Source organism: Rissa tridactyla, chromosome 14 (assembly GCF_028500815.1).
Source record: "Rissa tridactyla isolate bRisTri1 chromosome 14, bRisTri1.patW.cur.20221130, whole genome shotgun sequence".
Classification (NCBI taxonomy): Eukaryota; Metazoa; Chordata; class Aves; order Charadriiformes; family Laridae; genus Rissa; species Rissa tridactyla.
In genome coordinates, this window is record NC_071479.1 from 7,383,356 (window position 1) to 7,398,089 (window position 14,734).

The 14,734-nt window shown below is 57.2% G+C and overlaps 3 protein-coding genes across 6 annotated transcripts in view; all 3 read right to left on the minus strand.

Moving 5' to 3' along the window:
- Positions 1 to 394: 394 nt before the first annotated feature.
- ST6GALNAC4 (ST6 N-acetylgalactosaminide alpha-2,6-sialyltransferase 4) lies at positions 395 to 3,029 on the minus strand. The gene is made up of 6 exons (XM_054221122.1): positions 2,916 to 3,029; positions 2,557 to 2,634; positions 2,058 to 2,228; positions 1,506 to 1,918; positions 1,266 to 1,373; positions 395 to 1,184 (listed from the first exon to the last, which is right to left on the minus strand). Exons 2-6 carry the CDS (start codon positions 2,566 to 2,568, stop codon positions 995 to 997), a joined length of 894 nt encoding a protein of 297 aa, XP_054077097.1. The 5' UTR covers positions 2,569 to 2,634; positions 2,916 to 3,029; the 3' UTR covers positions 395 to 994.
- A 1,789-nt stretch (positions 3,030 to 4,818) lies between these two features.
- On the minus strand, positions 4,819 to 7,515 carry DPM2 (dolichyl-phosphate mannosyltransferase subunit 2, regulatory). Its single transcript, XM_054221102.1, has 4 exons — positions 7,478 to 7,515; positions 6,871 to 6,960; positions 5,601 to 5,703; positions 4,819 to 5,301 (listed from the first exon to the last, which is right to left on the minus strand). The coding sequence occupies exons 1-4, from the start codon at positions 7,478 to 7,480 to the stop codon at positions 5,243 to 5,245; spliced, it is 255 nt and encodes an 84-aa protein (XP_054077077.1). The 5' UTR covers positions 7,481 to 7,515; the 3' UTR covers positions 4,819 to 5,242.
- A 1,471-nt stretch (positions 7,516 to 8,986) lies between these two features.
- Positions 8,987 to 14,734, minus strand: part of EEIG1 (estrogen-induced osteoclastogenesis regulator 1) — a 38,021-nt gene continuing 32,273 nt past the window's right edge. For 2 of the 4 annotated variants that reach the window (XM_054220578.1, XM_054220581.1), the window contains one exon: positions 8,987 to 14,210. In XM_054220578.1, the coding sequence (XP_054076553.1) occupies positions 14,165 to 14,210 (46 nt within the window). In that variant the 3' untranslated portion in view covers positions 8,987 to 14,164. The remainder of the gene's footprint in view (positions 14,211 to 14,734) is intronic. The other 2 variants (XR_008469276.1, XM_054220579.1) reach the window with 2 other exon arrangements.

Below are 14,734 nucleotides of genomic sequence, written 5' to 3' on the forward strand. Positions count from 1 at the left end.
GGCCCACCCGAACTTGTGCCATCTGTTACAGGTTCAAAGAGCCGCTGTGGCAGCTCCATGCAGCCGGGCTCAGGGCCACACACGTGCCTGTGCCGTGCCCCCTCTCTCAGGGGATGCGGGAGCCGGCAGCCATCCTGCCTGCAGCGCTGAGCCCTGTGGGGCTGAGGATCACCCCAGACCCAGCACGAAATCCACGCCAGGCCAGAGACGCAGCTGCTGTTTCCCAAATAATCTCAATCACCCCCCTCCATGCTCAGGACCAGCTCTACTGCCTCGTCACCTCCCCCTCTTATTTATAGCCTGGCAGGAGAGCAGGACACTGCAGCCCTGCGACCAGCTGCTGTCCCCTGTCCCCATGTCCCACAGACGCAAGGGGCACAGTGCGGGGCACCACCAAGTTAAAAACACTTTTAATGGCCACGTTTGCTTTGGTCTGAATCCAAGGGCACTTGTGACAAGGCAACTGGGAGCCCCTGGGGCACATGTGGCCCTTAGGCTTCCCGGCTGGGGGGCACAGGGGCAGCTGGAGCCGCAGGGACCTGCCCGGGGACAGCAGGATGGGGGGCCCCAGCCCCGGCTCCCTGCACCCCACATCCAGTGCCAGGTCTCGGGGCAGGGGCTGTGGCGAAGCTTCATCCCTGGGAGAGGCCCTGTGTTGTGCTGGAGCCCAGCAGCGTGGATGTTTAATCCCGCATTAAATATTCAACTCAGTAGAGCAGGCAGAAAAACTTCCTGGTCGCCCTGGGTCCATCCGGGCAGCAGCTCGGAGACGATGGGGCTCTGTGGGTCCAGCTCACGCCCCCCGTGCACTGGCATGGGGGGTCCCAGCCCCAGGTCTGGGGGAACCGTCCCTGCCACTGCGTAAACGGAGACTCCCTGCTCCGGGGTTTGGTAAAAGGCTTTCAACCATGGCACCGGCAGAGTGGGGATGTTCTGTTGCAGGATGAGAGCCCCACTGCCATGGTCCTCCTCACCTCGCCCCACGGCTGGCAGCCTACCCGCCTGCCCAGGATGGGTGGGTGAAGATGATGTTCCTCCTCTTGGCCCAGCGGGAGAAGATGGCTTTCTCGGTGATGAAGCGGTGGCCGGCGCGGTGGGCTCGCTCGTGCACCAGGTACATCCTACATTCGTCCAGCCGGCCCTTCTCGAAGTAGTGGTAGGGCACGCTCGAGTGGTTCTTCTCCCTGGCGGGAGATGACGGGGTGGGTGTGGGACCTGTGGGGACATCGGACCACCCCGTGCCCCCCCCCCCGCCCCCCACGCACCTGCAGTAGTTGTCGCTGACCATGCCGAAGACGTAGATCTGCTCGCACAGCTCCATGGCCAGGATCATGGTGAACCAGCCCGTGCTCAGGAAGGAGCCAGACTTCATCCTGCAAAGCACCGTGGCCGCACTGGAGAGGGTGCTGCGGAGCAGCCGGGCCAGCTGGGCCATGGGTGCCCAATGCGGGGATGGGGGCTATGGCAGGGGGACCTGATGGGGGGTCCTCAGGAGCCGGTGGTACCTGTTCTTCCCCGTCTCGTTCTGGAAGACGTCATCGCAATATGCCATCTTCTCCTCGGTCAGGGTGTAGATCTGCAGGTGGGGGTACCTTTCCATCACCTTCAGCAGCACCCGGTAGGTCGTGCCCGACTTCTCCCGGTTCATCTTCTTCGACGGCCCCCAGATGACGTAGAGGGTCTCCTGGGACTGCTGGAAGAAGTAGGGCTGGTTCTTCAGCAGCAGCGGGACGCTGGTGTGTGACACCACCCGGATGGTGCTCCGTGTCCCCACGTCCTCCTCGTAGCTGGTGGTGGGGGCATGGTTCATGCGTAGGACACACTCCTGCCCATCGATGGCCTGTCCCAGGCGGGAGCCCAGCATCTGCCCTGAGCTGGAGACAACGGCGCAGTGGCGGCATAGTGCTCGCTCCAGCGGCTGTGGGGAGACGTACGCTCAGCTCCGCAGCCGCCAGACACACCGCAGCTCCATCCGCCCTTCCCTCAGGAAGGGGAAACAGAGGCACGGGCAGGTGGGGCTGCCCCACCACCCCCAGCGCCGCCCCATCCCCACGCACCTTTCCGTCGGGGACGCGGCTGTAGCCCTGGAAGCTGAGGAGGGTGGGTGCCGAGGGGCTGCCCTGCACCCCCGGGGTCTGGCAGCAGGACCGCAGGCCGGCTTGGGGGCTGAGCAGGATGTACAGCACAGCGACCACCGCCATGCACACCAGCGTTAGGAAGAGCCGGACCTGGAAGCAGAGCGGGGAGGTTCCTCCAGGCCCGGCCACGTGCACCGGCACCATGCTGGATGCCAGCGGCCCCGGCAGTGCCGTGGGGCACGAGCAGCCCCCGGGAGGAGGGTGTTGGGGCACGTTGGCCGGGGCGCAGCAAGGAGCCACAGCGGGGAGCGCTGGGTGGCGGGGCCTCGCTTGCTTCCTGCAGGCAGCCACGGCCCAGGCGCAGCTGCCAGCCTGCGCCTCCCCCAGCACCGCTTTTGGGGTGAGCGACCCCCCGATGCCGGCGGGGTCCCCCCCGGCCCCTCATCCCCCTGTACCCTCCGTCCTGGCAGGTACTCACCAGCGTCTTCATCCTCGGGGGGCTTGGCGGGTCACCCGGTGGCGTCCGGCAGTCACATGGAGTGGGGGGGCTCGCACCCTGTGTGCAGGGCAGGCTTAGCGGCAGCACCGGTGAGTGGGGCACAGGGGATCCCCCCGTCCCCAGTACCCCAATGCCCCGGGTCCGCCCCCCCGCCTCCGCCTTGTGCCGGGATCGACCAGGACCCCCCCCGGGGCCGCGACCTCCCCATGCTCCCCCACGGCCCGGACCTCCCCGGGGCCGCCCGTGTCCCCGCACCCCGCGGGTGCAGCTCTCCCACCCCGGCCAGGGGCGTCCCCGTGGAGCTGCGCCCCCGGTGCCCGGTACCGGCCCCAACTCACCGCGCCGGGAGCCCCCGCGGCGCCGCCGCTCCCCGGCCCCCAGGGCCGCCGCCGCCGCCGGGTCCCGCATCCCGGGCGGGCGGCACCTGGTTGGGGCTGCCGGGGCCGCGGCAGGGCGGGGCGGAGCCGAGCGGGCACTGCCGGGACCGGGACCGCCCCCGCCCGCCCCGCTCCGCCCGGCTCCGGCTCCGCCTCCGGCTGGGACACGCCCGCAGCCCGGCACCGCTCCGGGACCGGCTCCCGTGCCTATCCCCTGTGTCCTGGGACCGGCCCCGGCAACCATTTCTCCCTGCACCTCCTCAGCCCCCCCTGCAGCCCGGGGGTCCCTGCAGCCACCCCCCCAACACACCCCCCATCCCGAAGCCCCTTCCTCACCTCCCAGCACTACCAGCTCCCGGCCAGGCCGGACATCGGCGCACTCAGTCGTGGTGGGAGCAGCCCACGGACCAAAATAACCCAAAATGGCTCAAGAGCAGGGCTGGTGGCCTCCGGTCCCCTTCTGGTGGCCTCAGGTGGCCACCCATCACCTGCAGTCCCTCATGCAAGGACCAAGCTGCAGAGCACCAGTAAGAAACGTCCCCAGAGTGAGCTGCCTGCCCAGCTGTTGACAAGGAAATATGAGACGTAACCCTGAGACGGGTCCCAACCCTGTCCCCCGCAGGCTCTGACGAGGAGGAAAGAGGTGACAGGGACACTGCCGGGCTCCTGCGCAGGAAGCAGTGCCCGAGGGGCGCACCTGGGCTTGCTCAGAGACCACCGAATTTTTCCTCCTTTTGCCTCCCCCTGTCCCAGCTCAAAGCCACCTTCATGGCGGGGGCTGAGAGGGGAAGCCGGGGATTCCTCACCAGGAGAAGGGGTAGCAGCAAAGTGCAGGCGAAGGAACACGGCGGGATGAGGACCCGGCCTCAGGGAGGGCACAGTGAGAGGTGAGGGGGGCGGATGCGCAGCCCAGCATGGCCAGGCAGCCCCCCCAGAAGCTGGAAACAAGCCTCCAGCTGGAGCCTCGCCTCTGGAACGCCCACCAGCTCCAGCCACATAGCGAGTTCAGCCCAAGACCCACAGCACCCAGGGTGTCCCCAAGCCACCAGCATCGCAGGGCTGGTGGGCGGTCGGGAGGCAGGATGGGACAATGGGACACATGGCTGTCTGGTAGGGGAAGTTCACAGCATGTGCGAGAAGGATCAGAGCGCCACAAATCTGCCCTCCAGGCCAGGTAAAGCAGCCCCCAGCACAGCAGAGCCAGCAGAAGGCTGGGTTTGCCTGGCCAGCTTCTCTCTGGTGATTCCCTGCCTGTCCCCACCGGCAGGACAGGGCCAACGGAGAGCTCAGGGTAGGAGCTGCCAGGGCCGTGCAGCAGAAACCATCCTGGCAGGCCTGCGGCACCCCCTTGGCATGGGCAGAGGACAGGCACCAAGACCTTGGGGACCTTCATTGAGGATGATCACACTCGTTGTGGTCTGTGGGAGCTGCTGGGACACCAAACCTTGGGGCAGCAACCATTGCCAGGAGGAAACCCCCAGGGGGGTGGACAGGGTGTCACCACGCCTGCCCAGCTGGCATGTGGAAACTTGTCCGGGAGCAGGAAAGCAGCCAGTGGCTGACAGCAGTGATGGGAGCGGCACCCATCAGTGGCACAGCCAAACACTTGCTTGTGATGCAGGGAACCTCCTCGCTGCCCCCTCAGCTGGATGACCGCAGGGGGGGACGCAGAGAGCAGCAGTGGCACTGTCCCTGCACTCTCTGCCAGCCCGGCCTCACAGGGGTCCCTCTTCAGAAAGGTAAGAGCACACCAGCACCACGGTTAGTCCTTCCCGCAGGTAAACGGATGACGCAAACCTGCCTTTTCCAAGCTCAGTCTCATTTCTTTCCTCTCCATCTTGAATCCAATTAATAAGAGCCCACAAACCGTATGTAAACATTTAAAAAAACCCAGAAGGAACAAACTACCGGACACACAAGAGCAGAGGGGAAGGATCACTCAGAGGCTGAGCAGCAGGCAGGAGTCAGGGCTCAACTCGCACTCTGGTGAGTGCTGCTGGACCCCGACAGCTCCTCCAGCTCTGGTACTGGCAGCCCCGGCTGGGGAGCAGGTCCCTCACAGCTGGGGCTCTGGTCCCTTCTCTCGATGAGCCCCTGAGGTCAGTTTTGCTTCCCTTTGGTCAGTAAATTGTAAACTACAGAAGACTTCATCTCTGCAGGGAGGAACACAGGAGAGCGCAGCCAGCTCGGCGCTGAGCTCTCCGGAGGAGGTGCTGCAGGCAAAGTCTTTTCCTGGCTATGATGCCACAGGGTGGGCGCCTTCTCCTTATTCTCTCTCAGCTGGGCCTTCAGTCCGATTTCTTGGCAGGTTTCCTGCTCTTCCACATCACGACCATTATAAAAACGCCTACCATGAAAGAGAGAACAGATTCAGCCAGAAAACTTCTAATTATGGTCACTTTTAAAACACATTGCAGTGAGAAACAGAACCTCAGCAGAGTGAGTGACAAACAGTTCTGCTGTCCAGAGGCTCAAACAGCCAAAGTTACCACAAACACAGGCCTCGAGAGCCTGCGCCAGGCTGAGCTGCGTCAGGAGCCACAGAGAGCGTGTCAGGAGTGTCACACATTAGCTAACCCCCTAGCAACCCTCTTCTCTCTTCCTAATTTAGAAGATTCTAATTAGAACAACTGAAATAACACTCACCTATAAATAGCAGCAGCAGCAGCCCAGCCACCACAGGGATGATAACCGCATACTCCCTAGGCAAGAAGTACTGGTGGATGCCATGGTCTCTGTCGATGAAGGGCTGCAGGAGACAGAGAGGGTTGTCAGCAGCTGGGTACAACACCCAGGCAAGTGCCTGACACCTGTGGCCTCATGGTTTCAAAAGCAGGACAGAAATATCAGACAAGAGAAGATAGCTTAAAAAAAAAAAAAAAAAAAAAAAAGGGTGGCTCAGACCTGCATGTGGCTCAGCCCCCAGCTGCAGGGACGTGACCGTGACAGGGAAGGCTTCAGCGTTGGGCAGGCAACGAGGGCGGCTACACGAGGCTGGCACAGGTGTCCTGTGGCCCTGGGGTCTCAGGGTGGGCACGGCTGCTGGCCCACTTGGTGGTGAACACAGCAAACCCCCGGACCCTCTGCCCCGCAGAAGGGAGCGGCTGATACTGGCTCTGCTTCATCCCACCAGGATCCCTCTGCGGAGGCCAGTGGAAACCTTTGGACACTAGAGAGCAGTGTAAGGATTCCCGTGCTGCAGTGAGCACACCTACGCGCTCCCGGGACTACAGACGTGTATAAACACGTATTGGGCAGCAGAGTAAGTAGACACAAGAGGGGAATTCAAAACTCTCAGAGGGTAGAGGGGAAGCTGCCAGGAGTTCAGACATCAGCCAGGGCTAATCCAGGCCTCTCGTACCTGGAAGGCTCATGAGATGTTTCTTTCCAGGAAGAAAACCACTAATGGCTCAAGCTGATGTGTCACCAGAAGTGGGCAAACTACCAGGCTTATGATCACTTTTCCAGAGCTCTGCATTCCCCAAACTCTTCTCCTCCCTACCAGGCTCCAGATTTGGTAAAAGTAATCTCTTTTTATGTTTCCCTATGTGATCTCCCAGCAGAACCAGGAATCTGGAGGACTGCACCCATGAACACCAATGACAACACCACCTCCAGAGGGAGAAGGCTCCAGCTCTTACTGACAGCTCCAGGGAACCTCGGCTCTCACACCGTCCGGGTCAGCCTGTCTGCAAGCAGCAGGGCAGGCGGCACCACCGAAGCTTGGTCTCACCCATGCAAGGGCAGGCACAGGCAGAAGGGACAAGGGCTGCGCCAGCAAAGACAGGGAGTTCTGCCCTAAAGTTTTTAAGCAGGAAACTGGCAAGGCAGAACCCTTTGGGGACACCAGCACCTAAACAAAACCCAGGCCAACACCAGAGTGACTGGGATTGTAATGGCCAGAGGAGACCCGTACCAGTATGATGATCCAGAGGGTGTAGTAAACAAAGAGAACGAGGCTGAAGACAACCAAGCCGAATCCAACCACCTGGTCTGTTGCTGTGGCCTGCAAAGGGAGAGAGAGTCAGAGCCGGATCTGCACGCTCTGGCGGCTGCGTGGGAAGCGTTAACGGGCCCCTGCTGCTTGTTCAGCCCCAGGGCGGGTGAGGGGCGCTGCTGCGGGGCTGAAACGGGAGCGGAGGGGGGCGGGGAGCGCAGGCGAGTGGAGGAGCAGCGGGAACCTCTGCAGCAGAAACAACCCACCGCGAGGGCAGCGGGGAGAGCGGCCGAGACCTGCTGGCGGTGCTCTCACCCGGCCGTTCACGCCCTCGCAGCTCCGGCCCAGCCCTCCCAAGCACCGACCCCCGCCGGCACCGGCGCTGCCCCGGAAAGGCCCAAGAGGCGGCCGAGGCCCGGCCTCCCTCCGTCCGCGGGCAGCCAGGAGGCCCCTTGCTGGCTCCCGGCCGCCGTTCAGCCTAACCCCCCACGTTACCGGGCTGCCCGAGCGGGGAGAGGCCGCGGGCCGCCGCCTCCGGAGGAGCCCCAGGGCCGGCGGGGCGGGAGCCGCACCCGACCCCACTCACCATGGCGAGACCCGGCCTCCCCGCCCGCCAGCCCCGCCCTTCCGGGAGCGGCCACCAATCAGCGCGCCTCACGTCCTCCTCGCCCTCCAGTCGTTATGAGACAGCCAATCAGCGGGGGCGGCCTTGGGGCCGGCGGCATCATGGGAAGCAGGGGCGCGGGTCGCCCGGAGCATGAAGGGAGTTGTAGTCCCGGCGCGGCCCTCCCGAGGGTGGGGAGCTGTGCCGGGCCGCAGCCCCCCCGGGGAAGGGACAGGGGAGGCCGGCGGGTTCTGCCTTAGCGCTGCTCGGGGCCTTGTTTGTGCGAAGCAGGCCTTGGCTCCTCTCAGCCATTACGGAGGGCGATGCCTGACCAGCTGTGGGCCAGGCCGGCTGCCCTCTGCGCTCTCGGTGCCTCACCCAAGCAAACGTCCTGTTGTACACCTCGAAGCCAGCTCATCGCAGAGGGAAAGGCCGGGAGCGAAGCTCTTTGCTAAGGCATGCCCCCTCTGGTGCCATTGCCTGGTGAGAGGAGAGGATGCTCTCCTTGGGCAGCAGCAGGCCCTGGTTTGTTTCATCCACCACCTGATGTCTGTGAGTTCCAGTAGAAGCGACTCATCCTGAAACCAGCCAGCTCAACACCTGCTCCAACGCCAGAGATACTCACGTCCTGCACCCCAGCCCTTTTGTTGTCCCAAAGTGGGGCTGTTTACCTGGCCTGCAAGACACCAATATTTTAAAGTACATCAATTTATCCACACATGCTGCAGCTGGAGGAAAGGGAAAAGTGAGAGCGAACAGCTGAGGGACACAAGGGATGGTCTGAGGAAGCGGAGGCACCCGAGGGAAAGGGGAAGAGCCTACATGTGACTCCAGGGTGCAGCTGATCAGTACATGTGGCCAAGGCTTTGGGAAGGTAGGGAAGCCAAAGCCACCTTCTCCCAGGTGTCCTGGTTACCTCCAGCCTTTGTGTGCATCAGCAGCAAGTACCCGAGCACTGAATTTGGCTCAAACCTCTGTTAATGGACTTGCCAGCCTGTGATGGAAGAGGAGGGGCTGCCCCACACAAGCAGTGAGGGGCCACAGGTGTTTCTTGGAGCCCCCCAGACTGCAGCACCTCCACCCTGGCCAGCCCACAAGGTGGTCCCCGGCAGGGGTGCCCAGCCCTGCTCTGCAGCAGGGCAGGATAGGGCCATTCAAGCGTGGCTTGGGCTAGGACATAGTGTTCGGGAACACGAGACACAGCCAGCGACTTGCACCAGTTCACCTTCCCCCTGGATGCCAGGCGGTTGCTTCCACTCGAGTGGTGCTGTGCTGCCAGCTCCCCTCTCTGGCCCTTCTCCCGTCCCCAGGGAAGGGCTGGCAGGAATTTCCACTCCCTGCCGCCAAGGAAATCCTGGAGGACAAAACAAAATCCTGTTCCAGGGCCCTGCATGCCAGCAAGCACTGTCTGACCCTTCTGCTCCCTTAGCAAATGGTTTTTGAACCAAAGATATATTTAAAACAAAAAAAACAAAGCAGGAAGAATCAGTGTGAAGTACCAAAAAACCTTTATTTTTTCCCCAAACCATAACAACATTTGACATTATATTGATTTCCTCATATATTTGTTATTTCTCTACGTTAGGAACCAGATACAGAAAATACAAACACGATCTGTTGAATCAAAGACGGCACAGCATTCCGTTAGAAAAAGAAACAAAAAATTAGAGGAGCAAGATAAAAATGGTGAAAAATAGTCATTCCCTCCAGCCCAAACTTTCCAAGAATCATCATCAAAATAGAGCAGTGGAAGTAGCTTCTCTTTCTAAACGCACTTCTGCTTTAAGAAAAAAGTTAGATTTATCTTTAGATTTCAAAGTAAAAAAATGTTAAACTATCTTTCAAGCAATTTTGGAAGTTTGCATAGACCCATTCCCTTTCCAAAAATATCAGCAATCTCTCTATAGAATCTGATATAAATCAAGTGCGCGCCTCATCTGAAGATCACCAAGCTCAATTAACTTTCAAGAAAATAAAACACGATCTCCCCTTCCCCTCCCTCCCCCCACAAAAATATGGGCTCTACCATTATTCCTTGTGTTTGAGGCAAGTCACGAGGCTCAGCAACACCTCTCGCTCACAGCTTCACCCAAATTCCTTTTTATTTCCCAGGTTTCCACATCCGCTCCCTCCTGACGGGGCAGGGGCGATGCAACGCGGAGCTGTGGGGGGCATCAGGCTGGGATGGTGTGGGTGGGCTGATGGACGACGCAGCTCTCAGGAGGGAAGCTAGGTGGGGGGAATTTTGCGCTCATCAACGCGCACCCCCCCAGCGAGGAAGTGGCTTTTCAAGGACAAACACCTGCGACCAGGCAGTGTTTGTAGGAACTTGCCCCTGGGGACCAGCCTTGTCCACAGGGCTCAGTCGCCAGAGCAAGAACGCTTTCAGCTAGAGACTAAGGGGGGTGGCGGGGAGGGGGCAGGAGGGGCGGAGGGTGAGTTTGCAGCTCCTGGGTAAGGCAGCAAGGAGGGGAGCGGGGAGACCCCTCTCCAGGAGGGGAGTTTAACCGAGGTGCTCTAGCGTACCTGGAGTGAGGTTTTCCCAGAGGTTCACAACAGCTCATGCAGAGTCCAGCTGCACAGCCACCAGTTTAAAAAGAAACAGCAACGACAAAATAAATTAAAAAAGTCAACCCCTCCTATTAAGATGCGAATGAAATACGTATTTCTTCAGGTCTTGGCCTGGTTCGGAACCCTCTAAAAACTGAAGCAAACATTTAAAAGGGCTTAATAACTTTCTGCAGGGGGAAAGGGTTGTGGCAATGCGGAGGGGAAGAGATCACGCGCCTGCTGCCCATCACACCAAGGGTCAGGACAGTTCAAAGGCCCCCATTTAAAGTGCCGACCACACAAAAGATGATGATGGAGGAGCAACATCCTTCTCCCCCTTTTTCCATCACAATTTCCAACTGAAACCCATCTCCTTCACCAAGTCACAACTAAGCCTATTCTTTTGGACATTCACTCAGTTTATACTGATTTTAAAAAAAAAAAAGTTAGTAAAAAAGCTACATTGAATTTTCCAACTCTTTGCAACGGGCTTCCACCAACTAAAAGGTCCAGAAACTGGGAGAGCAGAGCCCGTGTGTTTTGCCTAACCCCGAGACTGGAGCAGAGAGCCAGCTCTGCTCTCCAGGGTCATCCAGGCATGAGCAGCCCTGCTCGCCAGCATCTGAAACCCAGGGGATGCAGAGTCTTGCCAATAAAGTCCTTTTACTTGTTTAAGCCGCCTCTGAATCCCCTGAGAAGGGGAACAATGTGGGGAAGAACATCCCCCCCTTCAGCCCCCCAGGAATAAAATATCAATGAAACAATAATGCAGTCAAAAAAACACCAGCCTGCTGGGTTTATAAAAAAAATAAAATTCAATAAACTTCACAACAACAACAAAAAAAAAAAAACAAAACCCAAAAGGAAACTAGCCAGCGGTTTGGGTCTGGAAACTGATTCACTTCTTAAATGTTCAAAGTCCAACAAGGAAAAGACAGCAGCGATGCCACAAGGAAAAAGTGCTCGCGAGATGCAGCTTCCCGAGAGACAGCAGCGAGTCTGTGGAACAAGCGACACCACTTCCATCACTGCCGCCTCGTACGCCCAGCACCGGCCACGGACTGCCGGGCATAGCTCATAATGGACGTGCAGTGGGAGGTCTGTGTGGGATCTCGAAATAGGAACAGATTGCTCCTTCTTCCCTCCGGGTCTGCTCTGGGTGCTCCAGCCCCGGCTGTGCTGCACCAGGCTGAATGACTAGGGCTGCTTTCTAATTCAAAATGAGGGGTAGGAGAGCTAAAAAGCTACCGTAAAGACCAGGATTTGTGGAGTCAATAACGTGGAGACAAGGAAGAGATAACCTATTAAGACACAGTTATCAAAAACACAAGCAGTGATGCGCCTAGCTGCTGGAAGAGAAGCCAGAGACATGCCCAGGTTGGCCACAGCTACGCGATGGAGCAGGTTGCGCCTCTGCCAGCCTGGGACAATGAGACCAGTTTTCTGAAAAGCTCAACTGCTTCTCCTCTTGCTTCACTGGGAAGAGATTCCTCTGTCCACTGGGGATTTCGTGACACGCCGAGCTGCCAGCACCTCAGAGCAGCCAACTCTTGCCAATGGAAGCCCAGAAGAAAGCCCTGGGTTCCCAACAGCTCTGACAGTGACTGCCATTGTTTTTCATGGGAACAGAAGCAAAGCTGCACAAGTGAGCTGGGTTTTGGCCTCTTTCCTGGCTTATGTTTGCTCCTTTCGAGTCCTGGTTGGACCCAATTTCCCGAGGGGCTTTACTGGCCCCCTGGAGCAGCCTGACCCTTGGCTCCACACGGCCACCTGCAGACAGGGCAGGACACCCATCGCTGCCTGCGCCTGCTTCTGCCCTCACCCCGACCCAAGCAGAGCGTCAGGCCAGGCCTGGCTTTCTGGCGTAGCCCCAGGGAGAGAGAAAAGCAAGTTCTCCCCTTCCTGCAGACATGCATCGTCCCAGGAACAGGGCAGGATGCTCACCAGTCTGCTAGCGAGTGCCAAACCTCCCCAGACTGAATGAAGAAGAGACCACCATTAAAAAAACACCAGCAAGTGTGAAAGAGTTTTTGTTCTAGGCAGGCTCAAAAGATCCAATACTCCCTACATTAAACCAAACCAAGGTGTTGTCTATACCCCTTCTTACCCTAATCCAAATTTAATTCCCTTTGTAGGGAAAAGGTGAAAAAGATCCATATCATACCTGTTGTCTGTCCAAATACAGAAAGAAACCTCTTGACTCAAAGAGAGAAACCGTCAAAACAGAGTAAGCGGCTGTATAGCTTTGCCACACTGCCTAGCACCCTCCCCATGCAGCCATCCTTAGCTAGCAGGGTGAAAAAAAAAATATAAATCAAGGCCCTTTCATTCCTTGTTTCTCATTCTGCCAAATTCCCTTTTCCAGTAGCTCATCTGCATGCATTCTGGCCACAGAGACTGCGATTAATCTTCCCCCCCCCCTTTAAAAAAAGGCTTTACAATAACTAAGAACTTGAACAACAACGTGATCAGTTACAAGTCTTTCCTTGCTGAATGGGACAAGTGTGTGCCTGTGTGTGTGCACGCACATGTGTGTCAGAGGAGGGCACGTTCCCAGCCATGCCCGGGAGCCTGCCATTGCTCTGAGTGCACGGCCACCACTGAGTGCTACTACAGTACACCGGTGAAAGAGGAAAGGGCACTACACAGAAATAGCTTATCGGCTGAGAGTCTCTGTACAGGAAGGGCTGCAAGCACAGCCTGCTGACGGCCCGCATAGATCCTCGTTTGTAATTCAGCTGCCAGGAGAATCTATAAGTGGGAGCTGAAAGGGACCAACATCTCTGCCGTGCACTGCAAGGAAAAGCAGCAGCTGAAGTGTCAGACAACTGCAGAAACCAAACCCAAAGAAGAACAATTGAAAGATCAACCAGAAAACAGTTTGTAGCCTTGTCAGAAGAGTTCACTCACTGTGGAGCAGGTAAGAATGGCTGCTGTGGCTAACGCAGCAGAAAACACCTATTCTACCTTTGAAGGCAGAGATGGTGGCTTCTCCCCAGCCCCAAAAGGAACCAGCTCAGGCATAGACCCCTCGTGACAGGGCAAGAAAGGCCAACCAACACCATGCCTTACTGGCCGAGGCCAAGAAAGGCAACTGTTAATCACCACCACAACGGAGAGACCACTGCAGTCAACTGCATCCTGCTCTGGCCCAGGGGAGGGCTGTCAGATAACCAGATTCTTTTCACAGTTCAAGAAGGGCAGTTCCCTTCCTGAGCCACAAAAAAAAAAAAAAAAAAAAAAAAAGAGGCTTTGTATTCCAAGCTCCAAGAGTGACTATTTGCTGAATCAGTCCAGAGAACAGGGATTACGCTCCTGGAACAGCAAGTAGAAGCCTCCTCCAGGTAAAATCTGGAACCTCTAAAGTGCTCCTGCTAATGCTAATAGACGAACACTGCCCTTCCATGCCCAGCAGTGGAAGGGTGTAATGCAGTTAGTGGTATAACAAGCACTAGCATTTAACCATTTATCAACTCCCATCTGGATTGCGGTAGTTTTCTGAAATGCACTTTTGGGAGATATTTCCTATGAGAAGAGGATGTTTGGGGATTTGAGGGTAGGAAGGTGATGTGCACACCACAGCATACCTTGCTCAGTCAAACCGTTGCCTAGGAAGGTGATGTTCCCTTGCAGAGTCAATGGAATAAAGCATCCTGCAAGTGGCCATTTCACCGTGTCACCAACAAGCAGCTCTTGGTTTGGTTAGAATGGTTTCCACCTCCCCCAGTGGTCTGAAGAGTTCACAGTGGTATTACCCAATGTTTTGGGGAAACAGAAGGTGAGAAGTCCCCCGTTGCAAATGAATGGGTGGAGTGAGGGATGCAGATGAGCAACATCCTCTAGGACTAAGGATAAGCCCAACAGACACCTTGCATCTGATCAGAAACAGGGGGAAGGCAGGCACTGGAAGAACTGGGAAGTGGGGAAGGGTAATGCCAACGCGGGGAAAGTGCATGATCTGGAGTGGTCTCGGAGTAGTTCTGCAGTGCAAACGAATGGGGAGGGGCATGGAGAAATCCCTTCTGGAATGCTGCATGAAGAGAGGTAAAGGTTGGCATCCATATGGCAGCGGACTGGGTAGGGGGCCTGTTTCCAGCAGCTCTACCCTGTTCTTCACATTTAGTGGGTTTCAATCACCACTGGCTCGTAAACTCCAGATGAGACCCTGGGGAGGCAGAGGGGAAGAAGATGAGAAAGCCAGGCTATTTCCCTTAGTCACTTAGAGCAAGCAAGTTCTTATTCAGAGCTCTCCACTCACAAACATCACCCTCTAACCCCACACAAAATACTGAAAATAACGAGTCAGTCTGGCAAGAAGTCAGCCCTCATAACACAAAACAGACAGCTACGTGGCAAGCTAACACTAGAGCACTTGAAAGAGCTGGGTGTAACACATGAATCCTTCTAAAGGACAGAGGAAAGGGGGAGTATCCTGGGGAGTATCCTGTGCAAAGAGCCAGTGTTCCTGGCTTTGCTTTGCTCCCGAATTTTGTCACCGACTTGACACATCTTTGTGTTAAGATTATCGCTTTTTTTTGTTTTTAACCTCAAAAAGTGCTAAGAAGTCTCAAACGCTACTAGCCAAGACACTATACTGAGAGCTATTGTGGCAACAAAAAGTTTTATTTGTTCAGACGTCTTTCATGAGACAACAAGCCCTCGACAATGGAGGGGGAGGGAGGGAAAAGG